Source organism: Corvus moneduloides, chromosome Z (assembly GCF_009650955.1).
Source record: "Corvus moneduloides isolate bCorMon1 chromosome Z, bCorMon1.pri, whole genome shotgun sequence".
NCBI classification, from domain to species: domain Eukaryota; kingdom Metazoa; phylum Chordata; class Aves; order Passeriformes; family Corvidae; genus Corvus; species Corvus moneduloides.
The window spans coordinates 54,088,241-54,101,534 of record NC_045511.1 but is presented as its reverse complement, the minus strand read 5'-3'; the positions used below and the strand labels follow the sequence as shown (position 1 = coordinate 54,101,534).

Sequence of the window (13,294 nt, the reverse complement as noted above, 5' to 3'; positions counted from 1 at the left end):
GGAAATTTTGATTTGTTTATCTGCCCATACTCTTCCAATAGTAAGATGCGGGTTATTTCTTCAAATAAAATGTACCACAAAAATCAAATAATGTGTCCTTATTTATTAAACAGGTTTACTGAATCTCTTTATATTTGAAATTATGTCCAATATTTTTCTACTGAAAAAACACAGCTGCAAACTACTTAAGCAGTTTTTCACAGTCCACTCAAAAATACTCAAAAATAAATACTCCTCTTTCCTAGTCAGTGTAATATAGTTTTACATACAGTTATATGAATATATATTTATATTAATATTCTTAATTGATATCTGAATCCCAAAATGTAATGTTTTGATCTGAGGAAACGGAGCTTTCCACCTATAACTCTCAAGATCATCTCATCAGTCAGTACACATAAAATCTGAATTTCATCAGAATTTTTTCAGAAAAATAAGGAAAAAAATGCTCCTGTGTGGACCAAATATCTCTCTAATTTCTTTTCACACCTCAGGTCCTCATCCAAAATGAAACAATCTATTAGTCTGTGACACTGGCTGCTTATTTTTAAAATAATTTGCAATAATACCTCTCTCACAGACAGGTGGCAATATGTAACTAGGACCCTGAGTTTGTCCCATTTAACTTCAAACTTGCACTTGGAGTATCTTATCCTCCAGCAGCATCAATATTTCTTAGGCAGTGTGACAGGATGCATCTTCCTGTAACATACAGCTACATTACCTTGAAACGCCAGTAAAATACTTTGCAAGACCTGTCCTCCAACAACACATCATCAAAAGACTTTACCTGCACATCAATGCATGACCTCCAAAACAGCCTTGCTGCAGTTCAAGCAGTGAAAGGATCTCTTTGAAAAGTATAATCCACATCACAAAGTTACCAAACAACATATCACAAACAGCAGGTCTTGTTCAACAGGGCTCAATTTGAAATCTGGCTAGAGACCTGCCCAAAATACAGGATCAATACACCATGTGGTTACATGGGAAAGCTAACACTACCTCTTTTAAAGTTGTTCTATTTTTTTAATTCTCCTATAGTCTTAATAAACACTCTCATTTTAAACATACAGAATTATAATACCTGCAATTTAAGTACTTCCAAGTAATTTCCATAATTGTCAGCTTTATAATTTAACCATTTAACACCATTTAGGTGTAACAATATATAAATGGTGTAAAGTGGTAAAATATTGTCCTAATTACATAATTGCTTGCAACTCTTAATTGCAAGCAATGTAACAGTTATCTCCTGAGCAAAATAAAACCAATTCAGAGGAAAATTTATTTTTGAAATGTACACTATATAGGGATATCAAACTAACAGGATTGAAGTAAATTTGCAATGACAGGAAAAAACTGCACATGATGTGAAGAGACAGTGTATCTGTATCTTCTATGCATCAGCCATAAATGGATACTTAAAAGTGCTCAGGATTTCATCTATATATTTCAACTGCACTTGAATTATTATCTATATTGGGATATCCAATTAGAGGGGGAGCATTGATCATCCAAACAGGTGCTACACAGACTGGGAAAGTAGGAGTTGCTTTTATTGCTGCTTTTTATGGTGCACATTTTCAAGAGTGGACAAGAATTAGTCTTGATCCTCTAACATAACATTTGAAAATTTATTGACTTCAATCATTTTCACTTCAATAAAAAATATCCTTATTATTACAAAACCCTTCAAAAACAACCAAAGATGACAGCTCAACTGGAGTGATAAATTTTGTAATATATCTGCTCCTTAGAGAGTAAATAAAATCTAATAAATAAATAACTACATGTAGTAACTGAAAAAAGGCAATAGAGCCTTGAACTATTAAACCCCTAATACATTAAACATACAGCAATTCAATAATAATTTTGTAGGTCATCGTCCCTGCGTTGTGACGCAAACACTCTGATTTTATTTCAACTTTGCCAGAACTGCTGATCATATCTTCAGAAGACTGGTTTCTAATAGTAAATATTAAGTTTCAGATTAGGAATCAGATTCTTAATTGGAATTTTGGGCATTTTCAGAATGAAGTTCCATATAACAGTTTAAATGGGTAGAAAATTTGGTGACTTGAGCTAAACTAAAAAAAAAGCTAATAATGAAATGTGTAATAACACAAACCAAATTCTTCATCCTATCACAATCAGTCAGTTGGATATTAAAAAAGTTGCTAACCAGCAAGTCTGTGGTCTCCCATTACTTTCAGCATTCACTTGCTAATTTACCAACACCCACATGAAAAACATGTTACACTGTAAAGTCTTCATTTCACTTTCTTACTCTAATTTTCTGGAGCCTTCTGTATAAGAGCAGACAATGTGGGGCAGCACAGTAGCTACCCTCTCTGTATGATGAAGAAAGGAAAAAAATATGCTGCCCGCATAATGGTATACCACATAAAAGTACAGTGTTTCTGTGCCACATGATTTAGGATTGTGGCAGGATAGTGCCAAAGCAACTTGCAAAAGTAGGGCAATTACCAGCTGACTCAGAAATGCTGGTCTTACCCAAATGCACAAAAAGTTCAAAATTGAATTAATTTCTTAATTTAAGTGAAGAAGACTCTAGTGGTGTAAATTTGCAGCACAGAATTCTGAGTTGTATGGACAAGCATATTGCTAAAAAAAGAAGAAAAATACACTGCTTATATAAGCTAGATGCACATCTGTGGTGTTAACCACATTCCATTATTTTTATTAAGTGCTAACAGAACACCATGAGGAAAATTAACAGACAATAAAACTATTTTCAAAATTTTACATCTTTGCATTTCTACATACCAAACACCTAGTTCCAGTAACTGACTTACTAGGCTATTTAATTATTTAACTGGGAGAAAAGTGTAAAAACAACACTAGTAAATCTGACAGTATTCCTCAAGTATGCAACAGGATGATGTCTCACACTGCAGCATACAGAAACACACATGTTCTTACAAAAATCATGCAGCTGATCATATCCATGGATGATTTCATCAGAGTAATGCTTTTTCTTGGCCTCTGCTGCAACGTGTCCCTGAGGCAGGGCAACCAGGTTCATTGCTAATGGATCCTTAGGTGTGGATTAAAGCAAAACTATGCTAAATAAGTAATATAACAAAAATTTTTTTAGAACAAGTGCTTTAAAACCATAACTGGAAAAAAAAAAGGGTAACAGATTGGAAAAGGGGTATATAGCTGTTTTGGAGTGTATGATCATCTTAAGATAGGAAAATTCAAAAGAGAAAAAGAAAGAAAAAGAGGTAGTAGAAGAGAGAGAAAGATATCACCACGCATGACTTCTGCGATGTGTGCGTGATCGTGGCCCATGGTTGTGAGTCCTGGTCCATCAGAGGTGGAGGCCCGCACATATGTCAAAAATTGGGGGGGGTTATAACCCTGGCTCTTCTGGTAAATGCTCCAAGACCTCCTGGATGAGTTCTGGGCATGCAGAACAGTCTTCTTCCTGGAAGATTCTGGAAATCCGGCCGTGTTGAAAGTGCGGGGGAGGGTTGAGTGTGTGTGTCTCCATGTTCAAGTGCCTAGGCAAAGTTTCTGAGTGAACTTTCTGAGTTTTGTGGCTGCACAGTGGTGGCTCACAGTGTCAGAAAGAGATCGGCATAAAAAATCCAACAAAACACTGCCCTCCTTCCACAGGTTCCATTGCTTAGTGGCAGTTTCTCCTTTCCTTTGAAAACAGCTTGTTTAAGACAAAATTTATCCACAAGGTCCAATTGCTTCCCTACAGCCTATCTGAGGCCAAAGGAATCCATATTATTTTACAACCTCTCAGAGTGAGAATCATCTCCTCTATTTCTGCCATAGTTCTACCTCTACTGCTCAAGTCAACAGTCACAACAGCTAGTAAAATATAACAGAAAGAGCTTGTCACAACTAAGAGACTCTAGAAACCTGGAAACTATTTTCACTTACAACTATGCAGCTCAGAAGACTGATGAAGGAATTACAATAAACTTAGAAAATCATATAATTTTGTAATTGAAATGTAAATTCAAGAAATTGAAAAGCACCAAATAATCCTTTAACATTAGAAGCCAAAAAGCAGAAACACTACCTTTTTCAGCTTTATTTTCCACATGGAATAGGATTCAAATATTCTTATCTAGAGATAGCAGACTAGGTCCAAAATTCTTAACCAATGGTTTACTGATGTCCTCCATATTAATCAGCACTATTCACCTGCAACTGACTTTACCTGATCCATCTGGATCCCTTATTACTAACTATATAAGGGAGGATTCAACTCAGATGAGATATGTTGTACTATACCAGAAACATCACTCAGTGTTATCTTAAGAAACAGTAAAGTCAAATTAATCTCATAATTTGGGATTTACTCTTGTGTTTTATGTCATACAACCGCAGACCAATTACAGGACTGATGACATACATTAAAATATTTAAAATTACCGCTTCTTGTTGGTCTCCTGGAGCCAACAGAACTGATAAGATTATACTTCCCAGATCATGGTCAGGGTAATGAGGATCCTTCAGACTCAAGGTAACATCTGTTTGCCTAGGAGACAAAAAAGCTATGCATTTACTTGGACTTCAGGCTCTCAGATAATGAAATTTCTCAACCATGAGAATTAAAGGTACCTGAATTTATATGAACCTACTTAAAAACAGTGTCACAAATTTGTTTCTACTTTCAAGTATTTCTGCCTGAATGCTCATAAAAAATAGTAAATATTTTCACTCTGTATTAAGTACTTACATGTACTGAAGTAATTAAATCAAAAATCTAACATTAATGGATTAAAAAAAAGAAAAAAAAATTCAAACATTAGGTGGCAATGCTGTGAATGAAGTTAATATGAAAACAAGATTAAAGTGGTTATAAAACTAACCTCTCCACAGACACTGTAAAAATGTGCATCATCAGCTAATAAATTAACATTCATAAATACAGCAATTTCTTAAACAAAAGTGGTTTTCTTTGGTTCGTTTCATGCTGTGTAGGTTTATGTAATTATTTTCTAGCATAATGTTCGACTTACAACTCCACAAACATGGTATTAGCAGATAAATATATAAGTATTCCATAGGTTTTTTTGTGCCATACCTGTTTAATTCCAATGAAGTGAGATCCAAAAAGGCTGAACCAATGAAGTCATCTTGAAGTCCAAAGTCATAATCAAATACCTAGGATGCACAAGAGCATTTTTCAGTGCTAGAAATCTTTCTTTCTTTAGAGCTTTTCTGACTATGAATGATTCTTGAAACTACTTTTCCAGAGTTGAAGCTTCATGTCTCTCACCTGTTGAATCAGGACTACCTGAAAGTAACCTGAAACTTTCTGTCCAGAAAATCAAGTTTGAAACTGCTTGTTTGTAAGTCAGACTGCATCATATTGAGACACTGGTGTATACTACTACTAGACTACACATGTGAACGACATCAATTTTATAAAAATAAAAAAATATTTTTATAAATACAGGCATTGAAAGAAGGAAGATCAAAAGACTAAATAAAGTTAAGCAGAATCACTGATTTCCTACACATTGATTCCTTTATGAATCCTGCAAAATGGAAGCAGAAGGGCAGGATATGGTTATGATAAGCACTTGCATTTGAAATAATATAATTGCACATTTTGAAGGCTGCACAAGTTTGAAGGATTAGAAATATTACAATCTAAGACTAAAACTTAATGGATATGTGTAAGGAAACAATGACAATTAATACTCTACTATGAGGACCCTGCCTCCTAATTTGCTATCTAAAAGAGAAAATACCTGGATAAATTTATTGACATCCAGACAGGAATCTGGCCAGTACATCGAATGGTTTTTTTTGAGATGGCTTATGACTTCCTAAATCTGAAGAAAGAATAGCAAATAATCTGGGTGCAGCTATTGCAGAGAAATAAACAAAAAAGGGGGACAGCAACAAAGAAAAGTTGCAACACAAAAAATTTTTTAAAAGGGAGATCAATTATCAAAATCAACTTTTAAGGTAAAATGAATTTTTTTTGGTAAACATGAGGTTTTCTGAGGACTAGAACATATCTTCAGCTAAGTAAGAGTGAGACTTGTGAACAACTTGTAAGGAGACAGGACAGAATTTAACTGAAATATGACAGGACTAGGTTCAAGGTCTTCAATTCTAATATAAGCACTTCAAGTATTGTATTACAGAAACTCTTCTAGGAAGCAAAACTGTTAATCTTCTACAAGAACCTTAATATGGACAGGGTTAACACAGTAGTAACAGAAATCCTGTGGCCCAAAGGCTACAGCACAACTGCACAACTTAATGGATTGGATACAAGTGTGTGAGCACAAGTCTCTCACATGCATTGACCTACTGAGTGTGCATCCTCGCATTTTCTGTAGCTATTAGTCATTCCAGCAGGGAAAGAAAACAAATGATGATATCTCAGCGCATGCTGCAAAGTCAAAATTGCTTTTCTCCCTTTCTCCCTCTACAAATTATCATGTTGAAAATACAAAGTAAGTATTTTTAGCTGACTTAGTAAAATTCAGTCATGTCTTAAAATATCTGAATGAGCTATAAAGCCTAAAATACTTCACACAGTATGTTCAGAATACAACCATGATAGACATTATACCACTTGACACACTTTTCCTAGGGAAAAAAAAACACACACCCTCCCAGAGGGCTGGTACTTGGCATGAATAAACTAAAACAGGTGGCTACATTGCAAGTCTTTGCATCTTCCTCTCTCTTTCACCTGTTCATTCCTTATGAGTCACTATGGCAGGAAAATGCCATTTGAGGATTCTAATTAACTTTCAAGCTTTTCTAGTAATGACATACTTTATCTGAGCAGTGTGAAACATAGTACTGGTTAATGCTTAAAGGATGTTTAAGTGGCGTTGCATCAATGCCAATCTGATATCTCAGTTAAAGATCCTGTCATGAATTTTAGCTTAAGACTGATACAGATCTAAAACATCATGTAATTTCAGATCCGCTAGGAGAATTATACAGGTAAGCCAAGTTGTCATACTTTCTCAAGTATTTTCAATGTAGTCATGTTTTATTTTGAATCCTAGGACTACAGTTTTTCTAAATACATTTTCTGGAACATAATTTTTATCTCCTTTTGTTTTACACAACTAAGAATCACTTTTGCATGTAGATCACCATAAAATACCAGGGCCAGAAAAGCACCTTTCTGTTCTGTGGGTATAAAACAATCATCACAGTTTTTCTAGTTTCCATTTCATTATCAACATCTAAGAAATACTAGTGACGCTGCTTATTACTCAGGACATTGCTGGCCACTTTTTGATCTAAATTCAAGCAATCTGTTATTGCAGAATAATTGCTGCCTCTAATAGGACAAAATCACCCTCAGCTGTGATTTACTAAGGAGACCTACAATGTAAAAATCTTAAGAGCAGAAAATGGTATGAAACACAGAAGCAAACTCACTGTGTTCCCTATAAACAGAAAAATTAGAAAACTTAGGAGAATCAGGCATACATCTCAACTCAAACTGACCTCAGCAATGAATTGCGTTTAATAGGACAGAGTATGCTTCCTATAATCATTATGCAATGATATTTCCACAAATAAAATGGATGCCATCATAATGAAACACAGTTTACCTTCTCTGTTCTTCTGCTAAGATCACACTAAAAAAATATAAAGTAATTATGACCTGAAATAAATAAAAATACCTGTGTTTGCCCCTTTTAAAAATGTTGACATCATTCTATAGACAAAATTTAAATAATTTTCTCTAAAATACTCTAATTAGTCTTTAGTAGTGCACTATTGCACAATACATTTTTCAGTATACAAATATCACAAAACCTGAATTCTTCCAACAATTCTTCTGTTGTAATTTATCAGACATACATATGTATGTGTCTTACCTTTATATACAATGGTTCTCTTAGGTTATCTATAAGAATGGAAGCTTTTTCTTCCCACACAGGATTGAGGTTCTTATGTACTGTTTTACTTCTAAATACTTCTTTTCCTCCAAGTTTGAACTTGACATATGGATCACTCGTTCCTGGTAAAGACATGTATATACACTGTTAATTCCATCTTTGTAATACAGTAAGGAAGTGGAGACTAAGTCACTTAAACAGAACTAAATGTAATTTCTATAGATAGTCAAACTCAAAACAGGATCAGACGAAAAGAATTCTTTATTGTCACAATCTATTACTTTCCAGTATGTCATTACTCAGTTAATTAACTCCATTACCATCAAATGGGTGATTGCATTACTTTCTGTTGTTTGCAATCCATTCTCAAAGTCACACATGAAATACTGGCAGTACTGGTTTTAGTTAACAGAACTACGTCCTTATTAGGACTAGCGTTTTACTTAAATGCAACAACAAAAATTAGATTATAAAGAAAAAATTAGTCCTGTAAAACATTAATCTAATTATGTTGTGCTTTTGAAAAGGCACATACTCCACTGACACCACTAGTATAAGTCTTCATTGACTTTATTGTGTCCAGGCTTTCCTCTTCCATAAAGACTCACTTCCTACAACACTCATGATGAGAAAATTAACTCTAAAGTCAGTCCGCAAAATCCACAACATGTCTCCTGCAACAATCACCTGCTCACTAGAGAGCACTGGACAAAGCCCATTGAAATAACTGAGTAACAATTAAGTGTGATCAGAAAAACAACCCTGAAGGGTATAAGAAAAGTGTTAAATATGGCATATGAATGGAGTATGCATGGGACATGTATGTGGAAGTGTCACAAGGACTGAATAGCCTGTGAGAGGAGGACTCTTGGGTGGGCACAGAGACTAGCAGGCATCCAGGAGTGCATCTGGGACTAATTGATGAAAGACTATCTTAAAATAAACAGTAACTCTAGCTTGAGTACCAACTGCATCATCATTAACAGCAGCAAAATTATACGACATCTTTTATTTTTTCCTTTAACTTTTAAGACTTTTCAAGAGACCTGCGTGTTTTAGAAGTTTGTGTTCGTATCCACTGGGAAACACATCCAAAACAAAAAGATTTTCTTAAAATTGCAACATGCTCTTCTAAACATAAATTAGAAGGGTTATGTCCAGCATTCTTTGCATTATTTCATCCAGCCACAAGATGTCAGTACTCTTTATCTGAAGTTATGTCTCCCCTTTCAAAAAACTGTAGCAGTGGAAAACTGGTCTCTCGTGTGGCGGGGTCACAGTCATTCCCACCTATAATTACTGGGGCAGAATTTCAGTGGCATAAAAACACTTTGTCTAACACAACTGACTTGTTCCTTGGCTATTCAAGTAGTGGTGATGATTTTGAAGTCAAAGATCAAGTATTTAAATTAATTCTGTGTAATGTGAAGAATACTTTTAATATGGACACTATGTTATGGTGTGACCACCTCCCTGCTCCTTGGGATCACTCTACAACCTCAGGAATTCTGTTAGGCCTTGACCTTCATGTAGATAGTTTGGCAATGAAACATCCCTTGACTGTACCAGGAACTTCTGTGTGCTTAAGGTGGGAGTGGCATTGAGTTGAAAGACAAGAGAGGGAAAAATCAGTCTTTCCCTGACATCTAAAACAGGGAAAAGGATTCTAGCTTGTGAGTTGGAAGGGTTGATTGAGAGTACTAAACTAGGTTTGAAGGGAGAAGGGGTAAGACCAGGCTCACTAATGATGAGGCTGGGGGCAGCATGCCAGTGTCAGGGTTGAAATTGATAACACAGCTAAAGCAGATGACCATAGTCGGGGTAACAAACAGGAGGAACTGGAGGCCATTCTTTAGCAGAAAAGCTGTGATACAGTTGCCATTACAGAAACATAGTAGAATGACTTGTGTGACTGCAGTACTGCAATGGATGTTTAGAAGCTCTTCAGAAGGGCCAGGCGAGGAAGGAGAGGTGATAAGGTGGCTCAGTACATTAAGGAGTGTTTCAGCTGTATAGAGCTCAAGAATAGTGATGATAAGTGTTTGTGGGTAAGAATCAGGGGGAAGGACAACAGACTGACACGCTGGTGGGAGTCCCTTATAGACAGACCACTCAACCAGGATGAAGAGGTGGATGAAGCATTCCATAGGTGGCTGGCTGATGTTTCACAGTTGCCAGTTCTTGCTCTTGTGGCAGCCTTCAACTGGCCGGATGCTTGCTGGAAACTCAATGCAGCAGAGAGGAGGCAGTCTAGCAGATTCTTGGAGTGTGTGGAATTTCCTGTCACAGCTGGCAAGGGAGCCTACCAGGGCTGAGATCCCACTAGACCTGCTGTTTGGGAATAGAGAATGGATTGGTGAGAGATGTGGTGGTCGGAATGCCCATCCTGGGCACAGTGATAGAGTTTTTAAGTCTTAGTGAAGTAAGGAATGGGGTCAACAAAACCTCTGCCTTGGACTTCCAGAGGCTGGACTTTGGCCTGTTCTGGAATTGGTTCAGAGAGTCTGCTAGGAAATAAAGAGGTCCAGGAAAGCTGCGCACAGTTTAAGAAGAAAACGTTATAGATGCAGGAGTAAAATGTCCCTATGTGCTGAAAGATGAGCCATCAGGGAAGAAGACTGGCTTGATCAACAAGAAGCTTTTGCTGAAACTGAGGGGGAAAAAAAAGGGAGGTAATGACTTTTGGAAGAAAGGGCAGGCAACTAAGGAAGAGTACAAGGATGCCATTAGGTCATGTAAAGAGAAAATCAGAAAGAAAAAAGCTCAGCTACAACTCAATCTGACCACTGCTGTGAAAGAAAAAGTGTTTTTATAAATATATTAACAACAGAAGGAGGGCCAAGTAAAACCTCCATCGTTTTTTGAAAACAGGGGGAAACACTTTCACCAAGGATGCGAAAAGGGCTGAGGTACTTAATGCTTTCTTTGCCTCAGTCTGTACCAGAAAGATCAGTAGGACCAGTTACTCTCAGCAAAAGCAGCCCTTGAGCTGGTAGACAGGGGTGGGGAGCTGAATAAACATCCTAATGCAAGAGGAATTATTGACTTGTGAAGCCATTTGGACAATCTTAAGTCTATGGGACCAGATGGGATTTACCCAAAAGTACTGAGAGAACTGGTGGAAGAGCTCGCCAAGCTACTCTCCACCATTTATCTATCAAGTCCCAGATGACAGGAAATTAGCCAACATGCTGCCTGTCCATAAGAAGGGCTGGAAAGTGGATTCAAGGAACTACAGGCCTGTCAGCCTGACCTTGGTGCCTGGGAAGGTTATGAAATAGATTCTCTTGAGTGCAATCATACAGCACATACAGGATAATTAAGGGATCAGGCCCAGCCAACAGTAATTTAGGAAAGGCAGGTCCTGCTTAACCAACCTGACCAAGTGACCTGCCTGGTGGATGATAGAAAGGCTGTGGACGTTTGTACCTGGACTTCAGAAAAGCCTTTGATAGTCTCCGACAGCATTCTCCTGGAGAAGCTGGCAGCCCATGGCTTGGGCAGGTGCACGCTTCACTGGGTTAAGAAGTGGCTGATGGCCAGGCCCAGAATGTGTGACTGAATGGTGTCAAATCCAGCTGGTGGCCAGTCACTAGTTATGTTCCCCAGGGCATTTTAATTTTACTACCTACATATAAATTTACCCAATGAACATGCAACTGACCAATTACTAAGGCAGTGTTTACCAGCACACTTACCTCCACGGTCCCGTGCAGCTAGATTCTGTCCTCTTCTTAGAGTAACATTCAACTGGTACATTCCAGGGTCCCCAGGGGGGAAATCTGCATTACTAGCTCCAAATGAACTTGTTCTCTGGGGAGGAAAAAAAAAAAAATGCAATAGCTAATATTACTAAAAGGTTTGTGGAACATATATGTATATAACATCATCCTACCGAACTAAGAAAAGGCCATGTCCCACTCCCCCACCTCAGAACTGAGCTCCCCCAACACCAAGGAATCTGCCCCGTCTCATCAGTATGACAATTACCAAGACACCTTTAAAAAAACCAAAACAAACAAAAAACCCCAAATCAACCAAAAAACCAAACTGTGACTGAAAAAATAATTCTTTGATATAAAGGTGTTGGAAGATAGATGGTCTTTAAGGTCCCTTCAAACCAAAACTATTTGACGATTCTATGAACCTACACTTTTAATTACGTTCACATCTAGTCCTGGCCCACTAAAGCAAAATAAGTTAGAAAAACACAAAGCTAGACCTTACAGTATTATTTGGACTAGACATTACCAGTATTCTCAAATCATGTGTTGATTCAATAGTTATAATCTATGTATTAAATAAACATAAATGAACTAAGATTATGTCATCTACTGCAGTACTTTGCAAGATATGTGGTTTTTTTCCACTGAGTTTTGGGGAAAGCTGTGGCAGAGAAATAATCATGAAGATATTAAATGCAGCTGTAGTTCTGTATGCCAGGACAAATACTCTTAGATTAGTTTTTTGTATAAAATGTATCCTTAAAAAAATACAGTAAAGGAAGTCAGAATACAAGGAACTCTCCAGACCTCTGGTGTACATGAACAATAAACACATTTCTGTCCAAAAGACAAAGTAGAGAAATTATATTTCTTAGTGTATAGATAAGCTTTTGTAAAATAGTTTTTAACACATCTGTCCGTAAGTAGAATCCAATTACAGTGCATGCTTGGAACACCACATTAATTTTAAGACTAGAAAAATTACATCAATTATACATTCACAATACATACTAGAACTTCATCTGTTACACGCTTTGAACACTGTATTTACATATGTTCATGCTAGGAGCTAAATATTTTGAGTAGTTCTATTAATATTTTATTATGTAATTATGGGTCCTCTGCAAGGAAAAAAAAACTTGCATGATAGAAATATCTCAGGACGTGTACCAAGTGCTATACCATTTCATCAAGAAACAAGTTTTGTCTTCTTCCTTCCTACTAAACCCTTTCTTCTTTTTAAGGTAATACAAAAGGTAAAGCATGAAGGAACTCACAAAATAAAGGCATTTCACTACCTGGTTTATTCTTGTTATTTCAGGGACATAACTTCATGCCCTAGCATATTAACCTTTGCTGCCACTCATACAATGCTGGCCAAAATGCACACTGGCATGCTCACTGGTTCCACAGCAATGAAAGACAGACAAAGAATGTCTGGCAGCAAAAAAAAACAAACAGAAGAGTTTCCATCAAGTTGCTCCTCTTTCCATCTGCCTCCATACCCTGATTTTGGAGCAAAACAGCTTCCTGACATTTATTCATTTAAATCTAACATAAATTTTTACTTCTGCATCACCACTTGCAGAGCCTAAGATAGTACAGCAAAAAGAAAATAAAAACAAGTTCTCAATTTCTCCACTAAGATTACAAATCTATTCTTCAAGAATGAAACTGCAGCTTTCTTAC

The 13,294-nt window shown here is 36.7% G+C and overlaps 1 protein-coding gene across 9 annotated transcripts in view; it reads right to left on the bottom strand.

Annotated features, from left to right (window-relative positions):
• The window catches only part of MCTP1 (multiple C2 and transmembrane domain containing 1), a 236,581-nt gene that overhangs the window by 161,352 nt on the left and 61,935 nt on the right, over positions 1-13,294 (bottom strand). For all 9 annotated transcript variants that reach the window (XM_032096447.1, XM_032096449.1, XM_032096450.1 and 6 more), the window contains exons 2-5: positions 11,579-11,693; positions 7,860-8,002; positions 5,075-5,154; positions 4,420-4,525 (exon numbers count right to left, since the gene is read on the bottom strand). In XM_032096447.1, the coding sequence (XP_031952338.1) occupies positions 4,420-4,525; positions 5,075-5,154; positions 7,860-8,002; positions 11,579-11,693 (444 nt within the window). The remainder of the gene's footprint in view (positions 1-4,419; positions 4,526-5,074; positions 5,155-7,859; positions 8,003-11,578; positions 11,694-13,294) is intronic.